This window comes from Leucoraja erinacea, unplaced genomic scaffold, assembly GCF_028641065.1.
Source record: "Leucoraja erinacea ecotype New England unplaced genomic scaffold, Leri_hhj_1 Leri_376S, whole genome shotgun sequence".
Lineage (NCBI taxonomy): Eukaryota > Metazoa > Chordata > Chondrichthyes > Rajiformes > Rajidae > Leucoraja > Leucoraja erinaceus.
In genome coordinates this window covers 63,755-90,526 of record NW_026576277.1, presented here as the reverse complement: position 1 = coordinate 90,526, position 26,772 = coordinate 63,755, and the positions used below count along the sequence as shown (strand labels likewise).

Genomic DNA, 26,772 nt, shown 5'->3' with positions numbered 1-26,772 from the left:
GACTGATTCCTGGGATGTCAGGACTGTCTTATGAAGAAAGACTGGATACACTTGGTTTATACTCTCTAGAATTTAGGAGATTGAGAGGGGATCTTATAGAAACTTACAAAATTCTTAAGGGGTTGGACAGACTAGATGCAGGAAGATTGCTCCCGATGTTGGGGAAGTCCAGGACAAGGGGTCACAGCTTAAGGATAAGGGGGAAATCCTTTAAAACCGAGATGAGAAGAACCTTTTTCACACAGAGAGTGGTGAATCTCTGGAACTCTCTGCCGCAGAGGGTAGTCGAGGCCAGTTCATTGGCTATATTTAAGAGGGAGTTAGATGTGGCCCTTGTGGCTAAGGGGATCAGAGGGTATGGAGAGAAGGCAGGTACGGGATACTGAGTTGGATGATCAGCCATGATCATATTGAATGGCGGTGCAGGCTCGAAGGGCCGAATGGCCTACTCCTGCACCTAATTTCTATGTTTCTATTATTTTTTTCAACGATCAATAGATTTACGATCAGTTCCTGTGGATTGGAGGATAGCTAATGCTATCCCACTTTTCAAGAAAGGAGCAAGAGAGAAAACGGGGAATTACAGACCAGTTAGCCTGACTTTGGTGGTGTGAAAGATGCTGGAGTCAATTATTAAAGATGTAATAATGGGACATTTGGATAGCAGTAAAAGGATTAGTCCAAGTCAACATGGATTTATGATTTTACAATGCATTTAAGCCTCTCCCATTTTTATGAGATGAATTCCTGGAATATGTAGGAAGTATATTGTAACCTAGTGCTACTTGCCTGAACAATGGATGATATATCACTTAAATGCAATTGTTTTCAGTTGTGTGGAGAGACCTGTATATTGAAAATGCGTTTTGCCTCTAATATGTCAATTTACCTTAAATGTAGAAGAGCTTATTAAAATCTTCTTACAAAGACCATTAAGTATTTTCTATCTATCCTCTTTTGGACCCAAGGCATAGCAGAGCTGCCAACTCTCACGAAGAGGTAAGGGAGGGAGAGATGGAAGGGAGGGAGAGAGGGAAGGGAGGGAGATCGCGAAGAGAGGGAGAGAGAGAGAGAGAGAGAGAGAGAGAGAGAGATCGAGAGAAGAGAGGGGAGCGAGAGATCGAGAGGAGGGGAGAGAGAGATCGAGAGAAGAGAGGGAGAAGGGGGGAGGGAGAAGGAGAGGGGGAAAGGGGGGGACAGGGAGAGGGAGGGGGGGGAGGGAGAAGGGGGGGCGATGGAGAAGGGGGACCGGGAGTAGGGGGAGGGGGAGGGAGAGCGTAACGATAGCACATTATAACGCGCAGCCGTCCCATTCCGACCAAAGATTATAGAGCAGAGCTCCACTAGTATCTTTGATTGCGGCCGCCGCCACTGAACCCCCCGACCCACCATTGCACCCAAAGATGATAGAGCAGAGTTATATAATATTTGATTGCACCCTTCTTCACAGCGGGCTTGTGATCTTTGCTTGTGATGTCTTGTATGTATGTGAGTGTTGTTTGCTATGTCCCTATGTTCGAGGAATATAATGGGTAACAGCCGCCCATTCTCGGACTTGAATCTGAGCTCGAAAAATCTCCTGGTCACTGGACCTGATGTGTCCGCGGGCCATATTGTGGAGACTAATCCTTTACAAAACAAAACCAAAAACGTACAGAAGTGTTAAAATTGTCTTTATTATTGTGGTGAGTAAAGAACTATTAAAAATAAGTCTAATAACTTTCTAATGTACCGACAAACCCAGTTTCCCAATGGCCGTTGATGGGAGAACAGAAAATAACATTTTCACGACAGAATATCGACTGAAAATAATAAAAATATTTTCTCACCTTTCTTTTTTATTGGGGAACCTAAAGAGTGACAGGTCGGGTCGTTTAGATTTACGATTAGAATACTTGATAGCAGAGCAGTGAGATGGAATTTAGATAAGGGCGCCATGACAGTGTGGGGGAAGCCCAATAAATGCCTCGTAAAATGGCGTCGACGATCACACACGTCATACTACGCGTTTTTCGAGGAGTGGTCTATCTTGCTCCTCTAGGATCTTTGCACACAACCCCACCCACTCCGCCCGCACGCAGCCCCGCCCTCACGCACGCAGACCCGCCCTCGCGCAGACCCGCCCCCACGACCCGCCCACGCGCAGACCCGCCCTCACGCAGCCCCGCCCACACGCAGCCCCGCCCACACGCAGCCCCGCCCTCACGCAGCCCACACCAGACCCGCCCACATGCAGCCCCGCCCTCACGCAGCCCCGCCCTCACGCAGCCCCGCCCCCTCACGCAGCCCCGCCCTCACGCAGCCCCGCCCACACGCAGCCCCGCCCTCACGCAGCCCCGCCCACGCAGCCCACGCGCAGACCCGCCCACATGCAGCCCCCGCCCTCGCAGCCCACAGCCCCGCCCTCAGCAGCCCCCGCCCTCACGCAGCCCCGCCCACGCTCAGCCCCGCCCACGCTCAGCCCCGTAGAACCGCCCTCGCGCAGCCCCGCCCACACTGCAGATCCCACAGCAGAGCGCTCTGCTATAGGTCTTTGCTGAACAGCAAAGATTCTCCAGTGCCAGACAGACGTGAGGGTGGGGTGGAGTGGAGTGGAGTAAATAAGACCCTATAGCGGATTCTATAGCTATACGATCTTTGCTGAACAGCGGCTGCCAAAGATCCTATAGCAGAGCATATAGAATCTTTGGCGGCTGCTGCCGGGCGGATATTGCCGTCGTCAAGGGGAAGTCTGTGGGCGGGCGAAAGAGCGGGCCCTGGCGAGCGAAAGATCTTTGCTGCGGAGCGAAAGTGAAGACAGTCGGAGACGGCGTTCCCGCGAGCGGCAACGACTCTTCTATCTCCGTCCCGTACACATGGGCGGGCGAAGAGATGACAAGGACAAGATGGCTGCGGGTTTGCGAGCGACTGGATTACCGGGCCATGGGATCCCCCTCAGCGCAGTGAGTGGCCTCGACTCAGCCCCCCATCGCTTCCACCGCCTTCTCCTCTTGCCCCCACCTAACTATCTCCTCTCTTGTGTTTATTCAAACAGTTGAGCCCCAACTTCCTCCACACAAACTCCACCAGTCATACTTGGCCCTTCAGTGCCGTGGCAGAGCTGATAGGTGAGTGAGTGTCAGTCCCCAGACTGTGGGCTGTTGGTTCAAATGTAGTTTATATCAAAGGTCATAGAGCGGAGCTCTCCCCCCCCCCCCCCCCCCCCTTGCCCTCCCCCCCCCCCCCCCCTCCCCCCCCCCCTCCCCCCCCCCCCCTCCCCCCCCCCCCCCCCCCCCCCCCCCCCCCCCCCCCCCCCCCCCCACCCCCTCCCCCCCCCCCCCCCCCCCCCCCCCCCCCCCCCCCCCCTCCCCCTCCCCCCCCCCCTCCCCCCCCCCCCCCCCCCCCCTTTGAGGAAACAAGGGATTTGCGGTGCAGATCTGTTGACCATTGAATGTGTTAGCACAAGTAGATAAGGGTGATGATGCTTGCCTTTATTTGTTCGATTACTGAATATAATTGCATGAATGTTATGGTACATTTATATTTTAGGGAAAAAAAAGGTTAGGCTATAGCTGAAATACTGTGCAGTTCTGGTTGCCTATTAGAAGAATGCATGGGAGAGATTGCAGAGGATATTCACCAGGATGTTCCCTGCGTTGGAATGTTGTCAGTTAAATAATAGTGTATAGTTACAGGACCTTCCATTAGTATTAATCTCACATTATGAATGGAAATGGTTTTATGGTGTTCATTTGTATTGAGCATTTGACATTGTGAGTATCTTTATATGCTCAAAGCTCATGTTAAGTAAACTGGAAAGTTTATTTAGTGCCCAATGTTCTTGGTAGTAACGTCACAAACAAGCAATTTTGGAAGTGAATTTTTTGTATGTGCCCTGAGTAAGTACTGAGATGTATATTGTCTCGTGTACAGGTAATTCTTCTGCAACCTGATGCATTCCTAAATAACTCGGATTATAGAAATTTGCAGATAGACACAAGAGGCTTGAGTAACTCAGCAGGTCAGGCAGCATCTTTGGAGAAAAGGAATTGGTGATGTTTCAGATCGAGATCCTTCAGACACATTCAATGGGAGGAAAAGGGGGTTAGTGACCAGATAGTTTCATACTTGCAATAAAAAACTTTTTCCTGCAAGATTGTTAAAATTAAAGGTATTTTTAATAGATATTTAAAGCTATCAATACCTTGCAAATGCTACCTTGCAAATGTCAATGCAGGCGATTGTTGTCAATTGTAATGACCACCAGCACAGTAATAGATGATAATAGTGCAGTGTTCTTCAGATATAAGGGTATCTATAGAAACAGTACTTTTTTCTCCTAGACATTTTTAAACCTAGATGGTTATATGTTTCTACTTGCCAATTTCTAAAATATGTTTTAAGTGGTTCTTCAGTCCTAATTTAGTGCTCCAACTAATTTGGCCCGCATAATACAAATGTAATTTCCCTTAATTCCTCAGTCTTGTTATCCAATTAGTCATAGAATCTTATGGCGTGGAAACTGTACCTTCAGCTCAAGTTGCCCACACCGGCCAACATGTACCATCTACACTAATCCCACCTATCCTTATTTGGCCCGTATCCCTCCAAACCTGCCCTATTCACATACCTGTCTAAATGTTTCCTACACGTTGTGATAGTATCTGCCTTAACTACCTCATCTGGCAGCTTGTTAGCTCGACCGAGACGCAATTTTTTTCCATATAGTATCTCCGTCCCTACGGCGGCCTAACATCATGGAGTTTGCGGCCTTTCCTGGAGACCGACCCGGCGCTCCAAGCCACGGGAGTCTGGGGGACTCTAACATCGCGTAGCTTGAAATCACTTTGACGGGGATCGAAGCTCCAGCCACGGGGCCTGTGTACTTTAACATCGTGAAGTCCGCAGTCTCTGGTCTCGGGGGCTTCAATCGTCGGCTGCAGGCACTTTGATCGCCCGACTGCGGATGGTTTGACTACCCTGACCGCAAGAGAACATAGAAAGAAGATTGAACTTTATTGCCTTCTATCTGAGGAATGTGGTGGATGTTTATGTTAATATTTATGTGGTTGTGTGTCTTGTTACTTTTCTCTTAGGATGGCGGTGACAATAAACTGATCGTGAAACCTATATCCACACCACCCTTTGTGTGGAAAAAGTCACCCCTCAGATTTCTATTAAATCTTTTCCCCTTCACCATAAACTTAAGTCCTCTGGTTCTTGATTCCCCTATGGGCGAGAGACGTTGTGCGTTTAACCGATCTATTCCTCTCATGATCTGAACACCTCTCATCACTCCTCATCTTCCTGCGTTCCAAGGATTAGAAACCTAAATTGCTCAACCTCTCCCTATAGCTCAGGCCCTCGAGTCCTGGCAACATCCTCGTAAATCTTCTCTGCATATGTTATTGAAAACATGCATTGTAGCATACCTGTAATGCCCTGATTGATCTCTGGGCTGTTCCTCACATTTGTACGTTTTGAGATGTAGTCGCCATTGTAATGCAGTTAATGTGTCGGCCAATTCTCCCATGTACAGCAACATGTTAAGGACCAGAATTTTTTCTAAATATTATACTTGTTGAACGATGATTTGGCCAGGACACAATGTGGAGTACGAGTCCATGATATTGTTGAAACTTGCTTTTGATTGTGCTTCGCTCCACATAGATTTTATTTTCCCCATAAGTTTTAATTATGTTGGATCATTGGTTTATTAACTAAATTTAATTTTTTGTTAATAAACCATGACCTGCGTGGGTTTTCTCCACGATCTCCGGTTTCCTCGCACACTTCAAAGATACACAGGTTTGTAGGTTTAATTGGTTTTGGTAAAATTGTAAATTGTCCCTAGTGTGTATAGGATAATATTGGTGTGTGGGGATTGCTAGTCGTCGTGGACTCGGTGGGCCATAGGGCATGTTTCTGCACTGAATCTCTAAACTAAACTAAGAGAGGATTAATGTGTGCAATTGATGTACCTACCTGGACCTTTAAACATTGTTCAACAAAATGCCAGAAAATGATAGAAATTAAAGATGTGGTTAAAGATGAACATGGATATTACAGTTCAAGGAAACCAGCAACATAGAATTATCTTGCATAGTGTGAGACAGTAACATATATTTGGTTGCTTGCAGACAGGCAGGCATACTTCCTATCTCCGGGGATATGCCTCTTAACTCCAGGGACCTGTGCTATACTCTGATCTCAGGTGCTGTCTATATGGAGTTTACATAGAATCCCCATGATGACTTGGTTCTCACCCACATCCTGACAATCTGCTGGTAGGTTTAATTGGCTGCTGTGAATTAGTCCTGAGTATGTGGTAAAAGAATTGAGACTTGGGCTTGTGACAGAATGAGCAGTTGGCTATATTTTAAAGAGGTGGGATGTGATTGATGGAAATGCTCTGTCGAGTCATGATCACATTGAATGGCGGTCGGTAGTGGCTCGAAGGGCCAAATGGCCTAATCCTGCACCTATTGTCTATTGTCATTTCATTTTCATTGGTTCCCAACACATTGAAGGTGTGCGCGTAACCTGTGTTTCTATTTCTAATAATCCTTGATTCTCATGGAAATGTTATTTCTTGTTTTTTAAGCACTTTGGTACAATACATTATCGTATCGGTTAGACAGCACATAGTCTCACCGTTGAACTTTCATCCATTTTTCACATGTGAGGTTGTTAACAAAATGTTTCTAAATCTTTGTGCAAAGTGAATGGTTTCTTGGAACAATTAGAACTTGTAATAAAATGACCTGCAAAATGGATTTATATTACTATATTTCTATTCATGTTGCTCTCGTTTTGCTTTTTAGATAATGCATATGATCCTGATGTAAACGCAAAACAATTGTGGATTGATAAGACCACAATAAAAGGACATATTTGCCTGATATTCCTTGACAATGGCCAGGGAATGAATCATGACAAGTTGCACAAAATGTTAAGGTAAGTTGTCTGTTGGTTATAAATTGAGCATTATTGTTTGCCGCTAGGTCTTTGCGATGGTGTTGCTGGGATATTGGAATGGTTTGTGTGGCTTTTTACTTTAGAAAACTAGAAAACCTCCAGCAATATCACTGTTGCTTTTGAGAGAATTGCTATCAGACCTGTGTACAGTGTGAAACTGCACATTTGTGATGCAATGTAAAGGCAGTCCTATGTTGTCCTTCAATCTCTGGCACTGAATTATGAAATGGCCTGTGAAATTCATGTGATACTGCAACATTTTACTTTACTATTATTTACAATTAATTTTGTCATGGAGTCACACAGCAGAGAAGAGGCCTTGGGCCCATAATGTTTATATTGTCGTGATACTAATTCAATTCATCAGCACTCAGTTCACTGCCTACCATGCCTAGGTGATGCAAATGGTTGTCTGGATGTTTCTTAAATATGTGAGAGTACTTGCTTCCCCTACCATCTCAGACAATACAGGTGGACTTCAACTACCCTCTGGGTGAAAGAGTTCTCCCTCACGTCTGTTATTCATCTGTAAGAGTTAATTGCTATTCTATAATTTGCTGCCTTATTGAACCACTTCTGTAATGAAAGAGCTAATTGCTATTGCACTGCTTACTGGGATACTTGACTTTTTTTTTGTAGCTTTGTATTTCTTCTCTCGAGCAGGCTTTCTCTAGTGGAAAAGGACTAGCAGATAAGAGGGGCCAGTTAGGGAAGCCAGTACTGATAAGGAGACATACACAGACTAGCACAGAAAAAAACCCTCCATGATACGGGGCTGCCAACAATGGGTGAGAGTTGGGAGTGAGAAATTGCGAGAGACCAAGCCCGAGGGAGCGTAGCGACTGGGGAGGGGAGGGGAGGGGGGGGGGGGGGGGGGGGGGGGGGTCCCCTGGTTTGGGGCTTTTACGTTTTTTAGCTTGAAATTGTGCAATATGATGCATATTGTAGCGAGTCTTTTAACTTACACATGAATGCAATACATATGCTTTAAAGTGGATTAGCTATGAATAAGGTTAGACTAAATTACATTCCACAGTAGAGCCCAGGCTCTGATCAACACGTGCAGCACATGACTGATCTTAGTATATTCATGTATGGAAATCAGATTATAATCAAACACGGCCCATGTTGACCAACCTGGGTCTCACTGCACACCTGGCACTACTCCTGACCCTGACTCCAGTTTCATACCTTCTCTCATTCCTGACCCCCAGTCCCTGCCTTACACCTGCCCCCCCCCCTCCCCCCCCCCCCCCCCCCCCCCCCCCCCCCCCCCCCCCCCCCCTATTCTACCCTGATCATTCCTACTTACCTGCTTAGGTTCCCAGTGGTGAACACTCCCCTGGTCCTGCCACCTAGTACTATTCCAGACTGCACACCTAGTACTATTCCAGACCTTGACTCTGGATGCACACTTGGCCTTGCTCCTAGCCCCTCTGCACTGACAATATATCTGGCTCTCACATAAAGCCCCATATCTGACCCCCTGGACTTAACCTATTACGTTCAAGTCCACAGGTGCTTATCTAATGTGATAATCTTTTATGGGGCACTTCACAGACCAAATTAACTATGACAAAATTTGCTACATCCATTGGCTTCCTTGTTATCTAACATGCTCGTTACTTTGTCAAATAAGTCATCAATTGGTTGAACACATTTTATCATCCATAAAATTACACTCACTCAGCTGTATAAGTATTCTGTTACCATTTCTTTCATTTTCCTAACAAACTGTCCTGAAGTAATTTTCACCCCCAATATTTTCAGTATTCTGCTCTCTTCCTCTCAGCTGGGAAGTCCAATAACTATATATTTAAGTAATATTATTCTATTAAATGTGATCTTGAGAGTACATAATATTTTCTGTGGTATTCATAACACAACAATGATAAAAAGATCTTTGTTTTGATTGCACCTACCAACATGCATACATTATTATATTACAGTTAATATGAACAGAGGGCAAATTTTTGTTCCAATGCTCCCCATTCCCAATTACTTTTACATTGAAGTGATTGAAATCCAAGTGAAGTTTAAATGGCATTAGAAAAATAAAACCTCCAGAATGGATGATATTCATTACGTGGTTGGTTGGAGTCAGTATCAGCACAATTACTATATTAAACATGTCCTGGTTCAAGCTAAAACTAAAAACAAATAATAATCTCCTCACACATTCCCCTGCAAGTATCTCTGTCACTCCTTTAAAATATTCCCCTTCTTTGAAAATATCGCATCTGAATCCGTTTCCATCTGATTAGAATTTCTGCTATAATTTAGAAGATTGAGGGGGGATCTTATAGAAACTTACAAAATTCTTAAGGGGTTGGACAGGCTAGATGCAGGAAGATTGTTCCCGATGTTGGGGAAGTCCAGAACAAGGGGTCACAGTTTAAGGATAAGGGGGAAATCTTTTAGGACCGAGATGAGAAAAACATTTTTTCGCACGGAGTGGTGAATCTGGAATTCTCTGCCACAGAAGGTAGTTGAGGCCAGTTCATTGGCTATATTTAAGAGGGAGTTAGATGTGGCCCTTGTGGCTAAAGGGATCAGGGGGTATGGAGAGAAGGCAGGTACAGGATACTGGGTTGGATGATCAGCCATGATCATATTGAATGGTGGTGCAGGCTCGAAGGGCCGAATAGCCTACTCCTGTACTTATTTTCTATGTTTCTATGATTACACTCCTTGAGGATGTTCATCTACGTGTTCAATTAATAAAACAATGAGATTGGGGACATTTCTATTCAACCTGTCAAAGGAATTTAGGTTGGGGGGGGGGGGGGGTTAGAAATAGTCAGTGAGGTAAACACACATAATAGTTGAGTGGCAGTGCAGCGTAGGCAGAGGCAGTGCAGCGTAGGTTCATGAGATTGATCTCTGGGATGGCGGGACTATCATGTGAAGAAAGATTGAAAAGACTAGGCTTGTATTCACTGGAGTTTAGAAGGTTGAGGGGGGATCTTATAGAAACATATAAAATTATAAAAGGACTGGACAAGCTAGATGCAGGAAAAATGTTCCCAATGTCGGGTGAGTCCAGAACCAGGGGCCACAGTCTTAGAATAAAAGGGAGATCATTTAAGACTGAGGTGAGAAAAAACTTTTTCTCGCAGAGAGTTGTGAACTTATGGAATTCCCTGCCACAGAGGGCAGTGGAGGCCAAATCACTTGATGGATTTAAGAGAGAGTTGGATAGCGCTCTAGGGGCTAGTGGAGTCGAGGGATATGCGGAGAAGGCAGGCACGGGTTATTGATAGGGGACGATCAGCCATGATCACAATGAATGGCGGTGCTGGCTCGAAGGGCCAAATGACCTTCTCCTGCACCTATTTTCTATGTTTCTATGTAACTGACAATAGTGCTACCTTCCCAATATTTAACTGAAGGAAATATTGGGTTATCGGAGATGTATGTTGTGGCAGACAGCGTGACACCTTGCATGTAATTTTAATATTACACATCCAATCCCCCTGGATATTCCAGATTAATAAATTACGGTTTTGTCAACTAATTACAAATCGGGCTAATTACAAATCAATAACATTAGCCAAATCCGAAACCTGAAGCGTTGAGCATTGGGATCCAGACATCATGGACAACTGGCCTCAGTTCCCCGCTCACATCTGGCAGTGTTCTCCGTCTGAACCAGGGATCACGGAGCGTTTTTGAAAGTGGGGAGGCTGAGCGATCACTGATCACTGGCTTTGGGAGCACCTGGAGAGGGAGTGGAGCAACCGAGTGGAGAGAGGGTGTGGACGTGGGGTGTCCCTCCTCCCAGGGTAGGGACCTTTTGAAATTTGGTGTATTAAAATCATGTTTTAGTGCATTGTAGAAGTATGATTTCAATGTTTTATGTATGAATTATTTTTAAGAGCTAACTTTTTAAGGGGAAACTTTTTCCACACAAAGGACACAGGGACTCTCACGGCAGCGGCGCAACGCTTCCGACGCCTCTGATAGCCCGGGACTCTTGCACTGAGGCTGCTCCATGGCCGGAGTTGTAGTGAGCGACTCGCCAGCCCAGCAAACACTCGCCATCCCCGCTCCCCGTCCGCACCTGTCCCCGCCACTGCTTCTGATTACAACTCCCGTGGCCCATTCAGTTGATATTAGTTTTTAAATTTTCGGTGATCACAGAATTTCTCACGACAGAGCGTGAGAAATTTGTGATCAGCGTGAGAATTTGGCAAAATGCGTGATTCTCGCGCTCAATGCATGGGAGTTGGCAGCCCTGCCTCTTTATCCCAATCCAAGCTCAAGGGAAAATAAACCCAGTTTATCCACATGACTAATGGATTCCATTCCAGGCAACAACCCGGTGATTCTCTTCTGCACTTTCCCTGGTGCAATCCTTCTCTTCCTGTGGTGTGACGACTAGGATTCCTCACAATATTCCTCATGTAGCCTATCGAATGCTTTGAGGTTGTACCAATTTCATTTTGCTCAAAGAGAAAGCCTCGGCTAATAATGTTTTGCATCTATATGCCTTCTTCGCCATCTATTAACCTGTGCTACCGTCTACAGACACAAAGTGCTGGAGTAACTCAGGGGAGTCGGGGAGCATGTCTGGAGAACATGTTGGGTATGGCCCCCTTTTCTTTTCAGTTCAATTTAGTTTATTGGCACGTGTACCGAGGTACAGTGAAAAGTTGTTGTGTGCTATCTAGTCAGCGGAAAGAATACATTATTACAATCGAGCCATTTACAGTGTATAGGTACATGATAAGGGAATAACGTTTAGTGCAAGGTAAAGCCAGAAAAGTCCGATTAAGGATAGTCGGAAGGTTACCAATGAGGTAGATAGTAGTTCAGACTCTGAAAGAGGATCCTGACCCAAAACATCATCTATCCCAGTTGTGGAGACGCTGGTATCGTTGTTTTGTTGTAGGACATTGATCATTCTTTTTTATTCTGGATTTTAATTCATGTGTTTTTTTAAATATATAATTTATGATGCATTAATAAGTGATATACTAAGATTTATTTTATGGTTTTATATGCAATGTGTTTTTATGTAATGTTGTCCCTTGTCTGGACGTTGAGTCCGAAATAACGTTTATTATTATCCACGTTCTGCAGAGATGCAGCTTGACCCACTAAGTTACTCCAGCACTTTATGTCTTTTTTGGTAAATCAGCATGTGGTTCTTTTTTTCTGCCATCTTCCAGCTTCTTTGGACTTGTACAACAAATTCCCTTTGTTCTTCAATACTCTTCAGGGCTCTGCCATTCACAGTGTATGTCCTACCCTTATTTGTTGCCTCATAGTAGATTATCTCCCACATGTCAAGATTTATTTCCATCTGCCAAACCTGCATTACCCAATTTACCAGCTGATATCTTCTTTGACCATCAATTTCTGTTTCATTAAGGATTTCAATATTGCAACCCTCTGCTGCAATACTTAATGATTTGTTTGCATTTTATATTGTTTTTGGATTATCCAATCTTATTATTTAAAGTATTAAAAGTAAATGCATATTTTAACATGAATCCTTTTAAATATTTTGATTTTAAAGCACATTTTTTTCTTTCCAGCTTTGGATTCAGTGACAAAGTTACGGTAAAGGGGCACGCTCCAGTTGGACTTTATGGCAATGGTTTCAAATCTGGATCAATGCGGCTGGGAAAAGATGCAGTAGTTTTCACAAAAGATGGAGCAACCTGTAGTGTAGGCTTCTTGTCCCAGACCTACCTTAAAGCAGTGAAAGCAGAAAATGTGATTGTACCGATCATTTCCTACAGCCATAATATCCTTTTGTTTAACTGCTATCTTCATTTCAAAGATGATTCAATGTTTATGGTATTGTATTTTCCATGCATTTGTTTTCTGATTGTCTTCGTACCCACCTAAAGTATAGTGGGCGAGTGGGGCTGTTTCTGTGCTGAACTAGTCGCTAGGAAATGTGGAGCGACTGTTAGTGCATGTTTGACATCTCTGTGATATTTTACGATTGGGGAACAATGTGCTGCATGTTCATAAGTGACAGGAGCAGCATTCGACCCATCAAGTCTACTCCGCCATTCAAACATGTCTGATCTATCTCTCCTTCTCAAACCCAATCTCCTGCCTTCTTCCCATAACCCCTGACACCTTCATGACACCCAAATTCATATGTTGTATATAGGTATGTTGCAAAGCGTACCTGAAGATCGCTGAAAATCTGTCCCAGACCATGTGCGCGATTTTGGCGCCGTTTAGAGGGGAGCGGGTTTAAAACGCGATTTTCCCTAGGCTGTTCAAATCGAGGCTTTTCAGCCTAGTTAATTATTAACGAAAAATCGCTGGAAGATTCCGTAGCTGGAGCTATTTTTAGTTTTAAGGGCTTTCTTTACTTGTTATAGTAGGTTAAAAATTAACCTCTAAACCCGCGACCGCCGACAACGGGTCGGATCTCATACAGGGGAAAACGGAAGGTAGGCTGTTTATTTTTACGTTAAAAAGGGCTTCTTAAGATCCCTTTATACAAAGTTTAATGTTGCGAGTAGCTAATTTGGGCCCCATTATATCCCGCAGTATTTTTCTGGGCATTTGAGGGCACAAATCTACCGCAATGTGAACGTTCTAAACCAGCGCGTTCACAGGATCCCACTAGAAAGCTGATTTAAATGGACTTTAATTTACAGCAATTGAACACTAAATTCCTTCCATTTGGCCTATAAATTAATGTAAATGAGATTTAAAAATCATGTTTTATTGTGAATTATTTGTGAATATTATTTGGACACGGGCTATTTAAAAATTTTAATCATTTATTAAGAAATGGATAGATGTTTAGATCTAGTAATTGAAGTTTGAAATTAGCTCCAATTGGGTAACTAAGTAATTATGTGCTTTAATTTCAGGTCATCCAAGTAAGATTATTTTATATTTGTTTCAGAATGCTTCAATCTATGATAACTGAAAATTTCATTTGGTTCTCTTAATTTTCAAGAAAGTTATGTGCTTTTGACTGTCCACGATCACAGCTTTTTTGTTATGTCCATAGAAAATCAATAGGGAACAAGATGCCAATTTCCAAGTATGAAAATGGCCATAGCTTTTTAAATACTTGAGATATGAAAGTGAATTAGGTGTCAAATTAAACTTCTTTTTATGCTTTATCTGATGGGATAAATTGCAGGCTTGATTTTTAAAATCTCAAAATTTTGTAACATTGCTACTGCATATGAATTCACATTCCGTCGACCATAATATTTTTTGCACATCAGACAATCAGTGACGTTGTTATTTAGTGCAATCCTGCAGTTTTCTCTTTTCCCTCGTCCTAGAGATGTGAGTCCTTGTTATTATGGTTTCATGCACAATGATTGATCTCCGAGTTAGATGGAGCTCTAGGGGCTGGTGGAATCGGGGGATATGGGGAGAAGGTAGGCACGGGTTATTGATTGGGGACAATCAGCCATTATCGCAATGAATGGCGGCGCTGGCTTGAAGGGCCGAATGGCCTCCTCCTGCACCTATTTTCTATATTTCTGCACCTCCATAACAAGTCACCACTTCAATCGTATTGCATGATCGAAGTAGAAATTTTGTAATAAAAGTGATCAAAAGCTAAAAGATTTTATTTTTTGGATTTATAATTTTACAAGTTGCATATATGATAAAAAATTATTGTATTGGAACATTTCTCTTAATATTTACACTTCAACAGTTTACCCATGTTACTAATATTTATATTCATTTGGATGATTGGATCATTGTTTTCTTCCCCAGGTGAAATGGGGCTGAAGAGAGATGTTATTTTCTACTTTGTTCTCGGTGGGGTTCAATTTCATTTGCATAGGAAGCATTTTCAATTTGAGAAATATTGTTAAATCTTCTTACAAGCAGCTCAAGGGATGGAATCGGGATTGGGATTTGTCTTGGGTCAGGCTGTCAATTTTCATCTATTATTTCATATTCCTTTCTTTAATATTCAAAGTTGTATGAAATGTTGGGCAGTGGATCTGATCCTAGGTGAAGTAACAAAATCACGTGAATTTAAAAAAAATCACGTAAAATATGTTTTTTTGAATTTGGTTTTATTCCTTAACGCAGTTCTCACAAAAGCTTTTAAATGAAGACATGCAATTAAGCTTGAACGCAATTTTGTCCCATTCTTTATTCAAAACTGAACAGGAGCTTCATGCTGAACTGGATGCTATCTCTGGAAGAAAAGGAACAAGGATTATCATTTGGAACATGAGAGGGTAAGAATGATTTTAAATGCATGCGACACATTTTTGCGGTAAGGAGATGAGAGCAAAGATAGGATTGAACACCTCTCGCTTGCCGTTGTAAGACACTCGGTTGTAGAATTCAATGTTTTGCTTAAGTGGGGGATTGTCTAACATTGACTTTGGCACCCAAATTCAGAAATTACAAAATCATTCCCTGCCCATGTAACCTTGCAAAAATCTTATTCAGAAAATGCCTTGGATTGCAATCTAAATTTGAAGAGTTATCCCATGGATTAGTCAAGAAATTACGTGATATGCCATTCACAGTGTGTGATAGACGCCTGGTTTACCTGGCCTTTAAAATTCTTAGGAAGGAACTGCAGATGCTCGCTTAAACTGAAAATGCTGGAGTAACTCAGCGGGACCGGCAGCATCTCTGGAGAGATGGAATAGGTGCCGTTTCAGGTCAAGACCCTTCATCAGACCCTTAAGGGTCTCGACCCGAAACATCACCCATTCCTTCTCTCCGGAGAAGCTGCCTGTCCTGCTGGCAGCATCTATCTTTAAAATGCTTAAACTGAAGTTTGTGTATTCAAGGTTTCATGGTGTTAATGTTAATTCTAGAACCAAGGATGGAAAGCCAGAGTTTGATTTTGATAGTGACAAGTATGATATCCGAATCCCTGAAGAAATTTTGAATGACAGCACGGAGAAGAAAAAATACAAAAGGCAGGATCGGGTGGATCAGTTTACGCCGGAAAGCGATTATTCATTACGGGTAAGTTCATTTCCCTTGCACACTTGCACATCATAAGTGGTTAAAATGGTGCAGTATCGTCATGCTTCTGCTTCACTTCTAATGCACAGTTTGGAATTTTCATGCGGCTGATACGGGAACACCACAATCTGAAAGTTCCTGACAAAGTTACATGTATCCTGACTTTATCACCTTTCTACCTCTCTGGTGACTTGATCGGACTTTGCTGGCATTACCTTGCACTGAACGAACGTTATTTACTCATTATGTATCTATGAGAAATGGATCAATTGGAATCATGTATTGTCTTTCTGCTGACTGGTTAGCACGCAACAAAAGCTTTTCACTGTACCTCGCTCGGTACTCGTGACAATAAACCAAACTGAGGTTTTCTCCATTGCTGGATCTAAGACTCTGAATTCACTTACCTAATAGTACTTCACATTAAGTTCAACAACACTAAGAAAATAACTCACCACTGCCTGGTTGAGGGAAATTAAGGATGTGGCAAATTGTGGTCTTCTAGCATCACCATCCTGTTACTGATTCAAAAAATCCATTACAAATAAACTTCTATTTGGGAAAAAGTTACCTCTTAATTAATTTATATATATATTTTCCACTTGTTGGATTATTTTGCGTAAGAGTTTGAAATTAAATTAGAATTGAAATTCACTGACTTTATATTCCCATTAAAAAGTTGTAATTTTTTTAAAGCATAAATCTGAGATGATCGTTCAAATTGTTTTTATCCATCGTTGCATTTTATTTTCAGGCTTATTGTAGTATTTTATACCTGAAGCCACGTATGCAAATAATTCTTCGAGGAATGAAGGTTAAAACACAACTTATTTCCAAAAGCCTTGCTCGTATTGAACATGATACATACAGGCCATCAGCAGTTGTATCCTTTTTGAAAATATCTTTGAACTTTAGCATAGTCTATTGTGCATCCATTTAATGTAATATCTCTTAATTGGGAGCACATATTTTACAGTATTTATGTTTGTAAAATCACAGGTTATTGCACAGGTAGTAATTTACACAATTTAGTAATCCTACTTCACTGGCCTCTTGCTAGAGTTGTCCAATTTTTCCTTTTGTGCATCTGATGTCCCCTTGCATCCCATCCCCCTTCAGGGCCTGTCCCACGAGCATGCGACTCCATGCGGCAAGCGCCACCTAAAGGGCCTGTCAAAGGAGCATGCAACTACATGCGGCAAGCGCGACCTAACGTGGTCGCGTGAGCCGTACGGCCTCGCGGGGCCGGCCCCACTTCGATCACCGGAGCCGTATGTAGTTGTGCGGAGCTGGTCCCGACATCGCGCGGGGCTCCAAAAAACTGACCGTGTTCAAAAATTCCTTGCGGTAACGGCCTGCACCACCTCGACGCTGTACGTCACGCGCGGACTTCGCTTGAACTTCATGTCACTCACTCTACCTCCGCGCGGCCCCCGCAGTCGCAGGCCCTTTAGGTCGCGCTTGGCGCATGGAGTCGCATGCTCGTGGGACAGGCCCTTTCCCCTCCACTCTGCCCTGATGGTCAATTTCAGTTCCTAACTACTTGCTACGTTTTTCAAATATCCTTGGATCGCCCTTCCTCTCTTGGTTTCTATTCAGTTTCTATTCAATTTGCTTTGGTTCTTGAAAGTTAAGGGCTCTTCCCGCAACGGCAGAGGGGAAGCCACATTCACTGAAGAAAGGTGGCATCTCAGATATAGAATGCCTTACCTTGGGAGATGCGGTGGAGTTGGAGAAATTGAGACGTCTAATACAAACCAACTGACTCCCACAGCTGCTGTGACTATACATCCTCTCACTTTGCCTCTTGCAAGGACACCATCACTTACTCTCAATTTCTCCATCTCCTGCTGAGGTATCCTCTTTCTGCAGTAAATGTGGTTTCTCCCCAGATATTGAAGATGGAGCCATCACCTGTGTCTCCTCCGTCCCATAGAAGTGCTCTCGTCCCATCTCCCCCTCAGCTGGAACAAAGATATTCACCTGGTCCTCGCCTTTTATTCCATCAGTCTCTGCATCCAGCGCATTATTTTTTGGCATTTCCACCGCCTTCAACTGGATCCCACCACCAGTCACATCTTTCCATCTGCACCCTTTTTTACTTTCCACAGACCATTCCTTCCTCGACTCCTTGATTCACTCGTCCTTTCCCATCCATCCTGTGTTCACCCCCCACCCCAGATACATTCCCCTGCAATTGTATGAAATTAGGAAAGTGTCTCTCCACTTTCTCTCCTGCTACCATCCAGGGAACTCTTCAGCCCTTCCAGACTCAAGTTCGCCTCTTCCAACTTTATCTATTGCATTCAGTGCTCCTAATGTGGCATCCATCACACCGGAAAGACCAAGCATAGACCAAGCGACTATTACCGATCACTTGTGTTTTGTCTGCCAACATCTTAACCCCATCTTCCCATTCCCATACTGACCTTTCTTTCCTTAGCCCATCTCCATTGCCAGATTGAGGCCACACATAAACTTGAAGAAACAGCACCTCATATTCCTCTTGGGCAGCTTACAACCCAATGGTATGAACATTAAATTCTCCAGTTTGAATTAATACCCCTGCTAATTTCCTTTTCCCCCAGCCACAACCTCACCGCCCCCAAACTGGTAGGCAGACATTTCTCCCACCATCTCAAATGCAGAAGTTTCAAGATATTTAACACAATTCTCTGTGTCTAGTTAAGATATATGTACCCCTTTGCTCGAGTGGAAAGGGATTCCAGGAAAATGATAAGACGGGTCCCAGAAGTATGTGTGCTAAGTTTCATCAATATGGTGGGACACTAGTGTAATTTGAGGCAAAAATGCAGACTGTTTATTGTTAACTCAAAAGAGCAAGAAAACGATTGTTGCCTATTTTTAATTTCCAATGTAATTATGACTGGACTACAGTTTCCTTAATGCTCTTTGAAGAAAAGAAACGTAAAAATAACGTTTGGCTTCAATTGGAGAAACAAGGAACATTATGGGATAATGATGTATCACAAAAACCGTTTGATTAAACCCTATGAGAGAGTTGGCTGTCAGCTTCTTGTGAGTGTACTCCGAAATTATAAGATCTATCATTGTTTAAAATTATTATTTACTTTTGACATCCAAAATCAGAATGGTTAAATTCAATTGTCATTTTGTTTTTCAGACAAATGATGTGGGAGTGGGTGTCATTGGAGTTATTGAATGTGACTTTCTCAAGCCCACACACAATAAGCAAGACTTTGATTATTCGAACGAATACAGGTGAAAATACATTTGTGTGTGAGCTACCTTTTCACAATATGTAATATGCTTAATCGTGCCTTAAAATTTAATATACACACAAATGCTTGAGTAACTCAGCAGGTCAGGCAGCATCTCTGGAGAAAAGGATTAGATGACGTTTCGCGGGCAGGTGGGACCAACGTAGCTGGGACATGTTGGCCAGTGTGGGCAAATTGGGCGGATGGGCCGGTTTCCATGCTGTATTACTCTGATTCTATTTCTCAAACTTAAATGAAAGTCTTGTGTTTAGTAGTGTTCGGGCATTCTCAGTTGACCATTAAATAGTACACTTTGTTTTAATACCATACCATGAAGACCATTTGCCCACCTGCGTTGATTTCGTTGGCTGACATTAGTATTTGTCTTTCAATGCCTTGCCGATGTAAGTTTAGCTCTAAATGCCTCTTATACACGGTAATTGGGCCTAATTTCATCACCATCTCTGGACGTGCATTGCAGATATCAACCACTCACCGTGTTTTAAAGACAACTTGCCCCGAAGGTCCCCTTTAAATCTATCTTACCATAAAGCTATATCCTTTTGATTTGGCTCTGTAGTTTAGTTTGTTTGTATATGGCTAGCTCAGTGTAATGCTGTATTGGCACCTTTCCTATTTTATATGTATTGGAAAGAACTGCAGATGCTGGTTTAAAACAAAGATAGACACAAAAAGCTGGAGTAACTCAGCAGGATAGGCAATATTTCTGGAGAGAAGGAATGGGTGACGTTTCGGGTCAAGACCATTCTTCAGACGGGTTAGGGAAAAGGGAAAGGAGAGATATAGACAATGATGTTGAGAGATCAAGAACAATGAATGAAAGATACAGTGCCCTCCATAATGTTTGGGACCAAGACCCATCATTTATTTATTTGCCTCTGTGCTCCACAATTTGATATATGTAATAGAAAAAAAATCACATGTGGTTAAGGTGCACATTGTCTGATTTTAATAAAGGCCATTTTTGTACATTCACCCCCCCCCCCAATATTTCAGGGCACTGTTATGTTTGGGACAGCAATGTCATGTTTTATGTTTTATATGAGTGGGGCTGTGTGAGGGGAGGATGTGGAGTGGGGCTGTGAGGGGGTGGAGATTTTAGGTTAGAGGGTACTGATTTTAAATGATCAGCCATGATCATATTGAATGGTAATGCTGGCTCGAATGGCCTACTCCTGCACCTATTTTTCTATGAGGAGCTGTGTGCGGGTGTGTTGGAGTGGGGTTGTGTGGAGGTGTGGTGATGTGAGGGTGGGGCGGGCCTGTCTGGTGATGTGAGGGTGGGGCGGGCCTGTCTGAGGGTGGGGCGGGCCCGTCTGAGGGTGGGGCGGGCCCGTCTGAGGGTGGGGTGGGCCCGTCTGAGGGTGGGGCGGGCCCGGGCGATCGAACCTCGCGTCGGGGCTGGTCGAACCTTCCGTGACGTTGGAGCTCCTGCCTCGGCCTCACCCGAAACTGCGAGCCCTTGATGGTGATTCTGCGGTGGGTGCGATCCCAGGCAAGGGATCCACTCTGATGTTAAGTCCGCGCCCTGCGACAGGGCTCACGACAGTCTGAGGAGGCCTCCAGCTCCATCGATGTTAGGCTGCAGAGCCCGGAGAATTAGATCCGAAAATTGATCACATCTCCGGGAAGGTAGGAACTTGACAAAAAATTTCCCTCAATCCCTTGCCCCACATAAAACAAACCGAAGAACATTAAAACAAAACTTTTTACAAACTAAAAATAACAACAAGAAAAAACGAACAGACTGCCGGCAGGGCTGCCATCTCCCCGGAGCCCCTGGTGGTCAACCTGCATTAAGGATTAAACACACCTGAACAATTACAAACGACTGTGAAGCCATGTGTCTCAAACATTATGGTGCCCTGAGATGGGGGAACTATGTATAAACACAGCTGTAATTTCTACATGGTGAAACCAAAATGTATAAAAATTGCCTTTAATAAAATCTGACAATGTGTACTTTAACCACATGTTTCTTTCTATTACAAATCTCAAATTGTGGAGCACAGAGGCAAATAAATAAATGATGGGTTTTCGTCGCAAACATTATGGCAGGCACTGTATGCTAAAAAACTAACGATGACAAAGAAAACAGGCCATTGTTAGTTGTTTGTTGGGTGAATATGAGAAGCTAATGCGACTTGGATGGGGGAGGGATAGAGAGAGGGGGTTACTTGAAGTTTGAGAAATCAATATTCATACCGCTGGGCTGTAATCTGCCCAAGCGAAATACGAGATGCTGATCTTCCAATTTGCATTTAGCTTCACTCTGACAATGGAGGAGACCTAGCACAGAAAGTTCAGTGTGGGATTGGTAAGGAGAACTAAAGTGTTCGTAGGCTCGGGCGGACTGAGCGAAGATGTTCAGCGAAATGATCGGCCAGGGTACGTTTGGTCTCGCACAAGAGTCCACATCTTGAACAACAGATGCAGTAGATGAGTTTGGAGACGGTGGAAGTGAGCTTCTGCATGACCTGTAAAGACTGTCGGGGTCCCTGTACAGAGTCTTGGGAGGAGGTATAGGGACCGGTGTTGCATCTTCTGCGGTTGCAGGAGAAGGTACCTGGGGAGGTGGTTGTTCGGGTGGGAAGGGATGAGTTAATCAGGGAGTTGCGGAGGGAATGGTCTCTGGAAGGAGGAAAGGGGTGGAGATGGGAAGATGCCTCAGATGTCTATTTTATATGTATGTCATTCTGTTATCTCCGACAGCAGAATTTTCTGTAAATTGTTTGCATAAACTGATATACCACAATATATTAATAATTTTGGGCTATGCAGAGCGCACGCCTAAGAAAAATTCCTATTATTGACAGTGTAATATGTTTTCAGTGGCATTTTGGTATTGCTGCACAACCTATATACAAACTGAATATAAGACTGGAACTTATTTCTTGGAAAAGAATGTTAACATTTTTATTTTTAACTTAAAGACTGACTGTTAAGGCGATTGGTATGAAACTTTCTGATTACTGGAATGAGAAAAAGAATAGACAGCGTGACTTATCGAACGTTCCTGTTGAAGATTCTCTGTAAGTACTTGCAGTATTGCTGCAAAAATACACGTCCTAACTTGACTTTAAGCTGCGTTATCATTTACCTCCAATGCTATTCGATAGCTTTTTTTGTAAAGAGTTTACATATTGTCGTTCTCTGGTGTGGGGGGGGTTTGTGCTGTGGCCATTTTCTACTCTTTGGGTGGCTGTGGAACTAGATTGACCATGTTGAATCTTTGACCTGCCAACTCCAAGTGAGAAGATCTGGTAAATGAGATGAAGCACTTTTATTTTTGCAATTCAATATTTCAACACGGTGGCACAGTGGTAAAGGTGCTGCCTTACAGCGCCAGAGCCCCTGGTTCGATCCTCACTAAGGGTGCAGTCTGTATGGAATTTGTACGTTCTCCCCATGACCACGTGGGTTTTCTCCGGGTGCTCCGGTTTCCTCCCACAATCCAAAAACCTACTGGTTTGTAGATTAATGGGCGTTGGTGACATTGCAGATTGTCCCTAGTGTGTAGAATACTGCTAGTGTACGGGGTGATTGCTGGTCAACGTGGACTCCGTGGGCCGAAGGGTCTGTTCTCTCTAAACTAAACCTTTTAAATTCGTAATCTGATATTTTCCCAAACTTATATACTGTTTCATTTTTATTTATTTGTTTTTTTACAGGAAAGTCCCTGATCAAGTATGGGTTCAATGTGATGGCTGCTTGAAATGGCGAAAGCTTTCAGATATGGCAAACCAAGATATGCTTCCTGACAAGTGGTTCTGCGGTATGAATCCAGACACAAATTATAGGTAAACAGACTGACTTTTTGGTTTATCACGTGGATTTTTATCCTTTCACAGGCACATTGTATTGCACCTTTTGATCAACCAAATCCTGAAAGTTAAGATCTCATCTGCTGTACCAGGTACGGACTCCTATATATCGGCGAGACCAAGCGAATGCTTGGCAATGATTTAGCCTAATGCCTCCGCGCAGTCCACCTAAACCTACCTGATCTCCCTGTAAATATGCTCTTTTCAAGCTTACTCCCCAGTCTAGTTCAGTCAAAAACCACTGAGTCAAGCACTGGAACAACTTTATTTTTAGATTGAACAACAAATTCCCCTATACGACACCTAAACCACCGCGGATTCGATCTTTGTATCTGCCTGGCCAAGTCCTTCAGCCTTGTGCAGTAGAAACACTCCAAAAGGTCATGCACTTCCAGAAGATCTAAGATGGAGACACCTTTTATAGGTCCACAAACCTTGAGGGGCTGAACTACATAGGGGTGGTCTCCTTACAATCCAATCAAACATATTAATTACATCAGTACATTATTGACAGTTCCCCAAACCAATTAGAGTCTCCCATACATTGTTTCTAGGAGAAGCTTCTGGAAGGAAGCTAACCTAACTGAATAATGCAACATTTACCCTGGAACTCAAACAAACCTGCCAGGGCTTAACACTTTGGCCAATGAACAAACAGCAGGGTAACTGTCTCGCAACATTATTTACAATTTGTTTGCAGTAATCCAATCAACTTCATGCATTTTACACTTCTTTGGAGATCCTCTGGAAAAATCTCATTCATTCTGACAATTAAAGAGATACTTATACATTTCTTATCTGCAACTTTGATCTGGGACCTAGACTTACTGGCACCATTCTGCAGCTTGTCTTATTACATACAGACTTGACCAAAATGGCCTTACAATGCATGAATCCTTTGCTAAATTTTGGTTCTGTTCCTGCTCTCTTTTGACCAGGATTTACATTCCTTCCTTTTGTCATATGGTAACCATCATTTATGATAACTAATTGTACACTGGTGACTGTTGCATTCTATCAAACATATTAACAACAAGATGATGATGTATCTTCCCAGAATCTCATCAAGCTTCCTGAGTTTTCATGGGCGTAGCATCATGATTCCTGTCGATGAGTCTTCACCTCCTGAGTTTTCGTGCACGCGAATCCCCTCCATCCATGTTGCCAATTCATTTGTGCTTGATTCATAGTAGAGTATAAAGTTCCTAGGAAAAACCTGGGATAAAGTAAGTTAGCAGTCCATACTTCCACTGAGACTTTTACAGTGGTGAAGATATACCCATGCATTACTTTCATCTACTGTCAGCAGAAGGCCTCTCTCTGTACACTGCTGCTACTCAATGATACAATCCTTCCCACGCTATGATCTTAACTAAACTGTGGTCAGTTATCTCTGCAGTCAAATGGTGATTTCCAATGTACTCTTAATGAAGGTTCCTCATATGAATTTCAGCTGGGTTCAGTCCAGATTACCCTACAGGCGTGAGTCTTACTTAAATTAACCATGGGGAATGCTTCAATTCTGCCAAATTCAGTCTCGGCCTTTAATTTACTATTTTGAGTTATAGGGTCTGTCTTATCCCTTATCCCTTTTCGATCCACAGCTTGTGGTCGATAAGCACAATTCAACTCAATTTCTGTGGAATTCCCAGAATTTCTGTTTATATAATTTTCATCAATTTATTTCAATATGTTGTGGACCACTATTTTAAATCAAGCCAAATAGGAATGCCAAATCTAGGGACAATTTTCTTTACTCCTTGATAATAGTAGCCGCTTTATTGTCAAGGGTTGGATAAATTTCCCTTGATGTTAAATTTGCAGGAGTAGGAATACCATTATGAGGAGCTTTGTCTTTGTCTGTTGGCCTCTCCCAAATTGTAAATGTTAAAGGGACAGGACAGTATCACTTATTTCTCTCTGTTTGTCTCTATCTGTGGGGAGCTACCTGGGTGGAAATGATGGTTACACATCCTACCTGAGCTGTGTCTTCTGCCCGTTCTTGAGGGTCCACATGCCCTTTTACCTCACTCCACATATAATGGTGTTTTATAGGCAGCACTGTTCTGGAGGCACAACTCAACAAAAGGTTTACATTTGCTCCTATTCCTTGCTCCTACACCTCCTGCACAATAGATTCCTTCTCTTCTTTTCCTAGTGCCGATCTGAGTTCCTTTTAGTTATTTTCCTTTTTCTTTTGACACCAGCTACTTTGTCTCTTTTCTTTATTATTTTATTAATATAGTTTATTATATTTTATGCTCCTTTCTATCGGTGTGCTTTTCTTGATCCCAATCAGATACAATAATAGTAGTTTCTTGGAATTACTACCTCTTCTTTATAACTTCCTTCTAGGTATTTGTAAGGTTTTTTTTTGTTCTGATTTTGAATTGTTTTTTATTTCCCCTGGACCATCTCAGTGTTATGAGGAGGGTATGTTCTATTTCCTCAGATTTAATTTATGGGCTCTGAAGCATGGGTCGGGTTACTCCGTCCACACTCTGGACTGGCTGGCAGATCAGGACTACAGAAATTGATTTGATTGCGAGGAAGGTGTTTGATTTCCCGCCCCTTGATCCTCTGGCCAGCGTCCTCTACTTTGATCTTCAGGGTCCCAAGTATCCCTATAGCCCCTAGGGACCCACAAACTTCTTGGACCTCGTGACCCTCTCCTTCAACCCTTTCCTCCTTTGTTCTCTCATGGGGCAAGCTCTGCTCCAATGCCCTGTCTCTTCACAAACAACACTGATCTGGCCTAACTGTTCTGTAACTTCTCCAGTGGAACTGAGGGAAAATGGTCTTCCGAACAGGCATGTCCCTAAGATAATCTGGCAGGATCCAGGCCTTCTTCTTCTAATTTTAACTTCCAATTTTTGTATCAATTCCACTGGTCCCTGGAAGAAATGTGTAAGGGCCGTAAAAACAGCCTTTTCTCTGTCACCCTCTTTTGTTACCCCCCTCACTGAGGCTTCATATATAGGCAGGCATGTGCCATCAGGGTAGGCAAGGTAGACAGTGCCTACCCTGACTAAAATTATAAAGTGGTCATTATTTTTTATATAGATAGATAGATGGTCATAAATAGTAAAGGCACGGGTGAATTATGCTGCTCTAAGAGATCAATCTGTTAGGGAGGCATAATTCTCCCGTGCCTTTCATCCGCAGTACATGTAAAACGCGGAAGTATGTGCTACTCACGTGGCGTTGACGATGCTTCAAGCCATCAGTGGCAACGCTCCGTAAAGGCAGCTGAAATTCTGCCTTTACACCGTGGACTGCGTGCATGTGCTGCGCACTGATCATGCGCGCCTGCCTACTGCGCACACGCAAGTTTCTTGGCGGGTTTTTCAAAGATGGATAGTGATTACCTGAAGAGTTTCTCGAAGCAAACGTACGAGGAAAAGACCAAAATAATTGAAAATGGCAGACCAACGCTGGAACTTAAAGAACAGTGCAAAGGAACAAAAATAATTAGAGCATTTAAAACGGCTTGATACAACTGGAAACAAAGAGAGACAAATGGGTTTTGTGTACAAATAATATGGTAAGTAAATTTCTTTGAGCTATATGTTTTTAAAGACTTTATTAAGAGATCGGACCTATTGAAGGCAAATTACTTGATAAATGTCGACAGACCAATCTGCGCATGCGCGGTTTCCAGGTTTTTTTAAAGCCTACTGACAGCTTGCCGGGGAGAGAATAATCTGCTCATGCGCGGTTTTCAAGATTTTTAAAAGCCACTGCCTATCCTGACTAATTACGCACGGCACGTGCCTGTACAT

The 26,772-nt window shown here is 43.1% G+C and overlaps 1 protein-coding gene across 1 annotated transcript in view; it reads left to right on the top strand.

Annotated features, from left to right (window-relative positions):
• The first annotated feature begins 2,503 nt into the window (after nucleotides 1-2,503).
• The window catches only part of LOC129693648 (MORC family CW-type zinc finger protein 3-like), a 58,962-nt gene continuing 34,693 nt past the window's right edge, over nucleotides 2,504-26,772 (top strand). Inside the window, exons 1-11 of the mRNA XM_055630432.1 lie at nucleotides 2,504-2,942; nucleotides 3,035-3,107; nucleotides 6,804-6,936; nucleotides 12,501-12,713; nucleotides 15,012-15,155; nucleotides 15,750-15,903; nucleotides 16,658-16,786; nucleotides 18,823-18,942; nucleotides 19,049-19,146; nucleotides 22,100-22,198; nucleotides 22,838-22,966. Of these exons, the coding sequence (XP_055486407.1) occupies nucleotides 2,856-2,942; nucleotides 3,035-3,107; nucleotides 6,804-6,936; nucleotides 12,501-12,713; nucleotides 15,012-15,155; nucleotides 15,750-15,903; nucleotides 16,658-16,786; nucleotides 18,823-18,942; nucleotides 19,049-19,146; nucleotides 22,100-22,198; nucleotides 22,838-22,966 (1,379 nt within the window). The 5' untranslated portion in view covers nucleotides 2,504-2,855. The remainder of the gene's footprint in view (nucleotides 2,943-3,034; nucleotides 3,108-6,803; nucleotides 6,937-12,500; nucleotides 12,714-15,011; nucleotides 15,156-15,749; nucleotides 15,904-16,657; nucleotides 16,787-18,822; nucleotides 18,943-19,048; nucleotides 19,147-22,099; nucleotides 22,199-22,837; nucleotides 22,967-26,772) is intronic.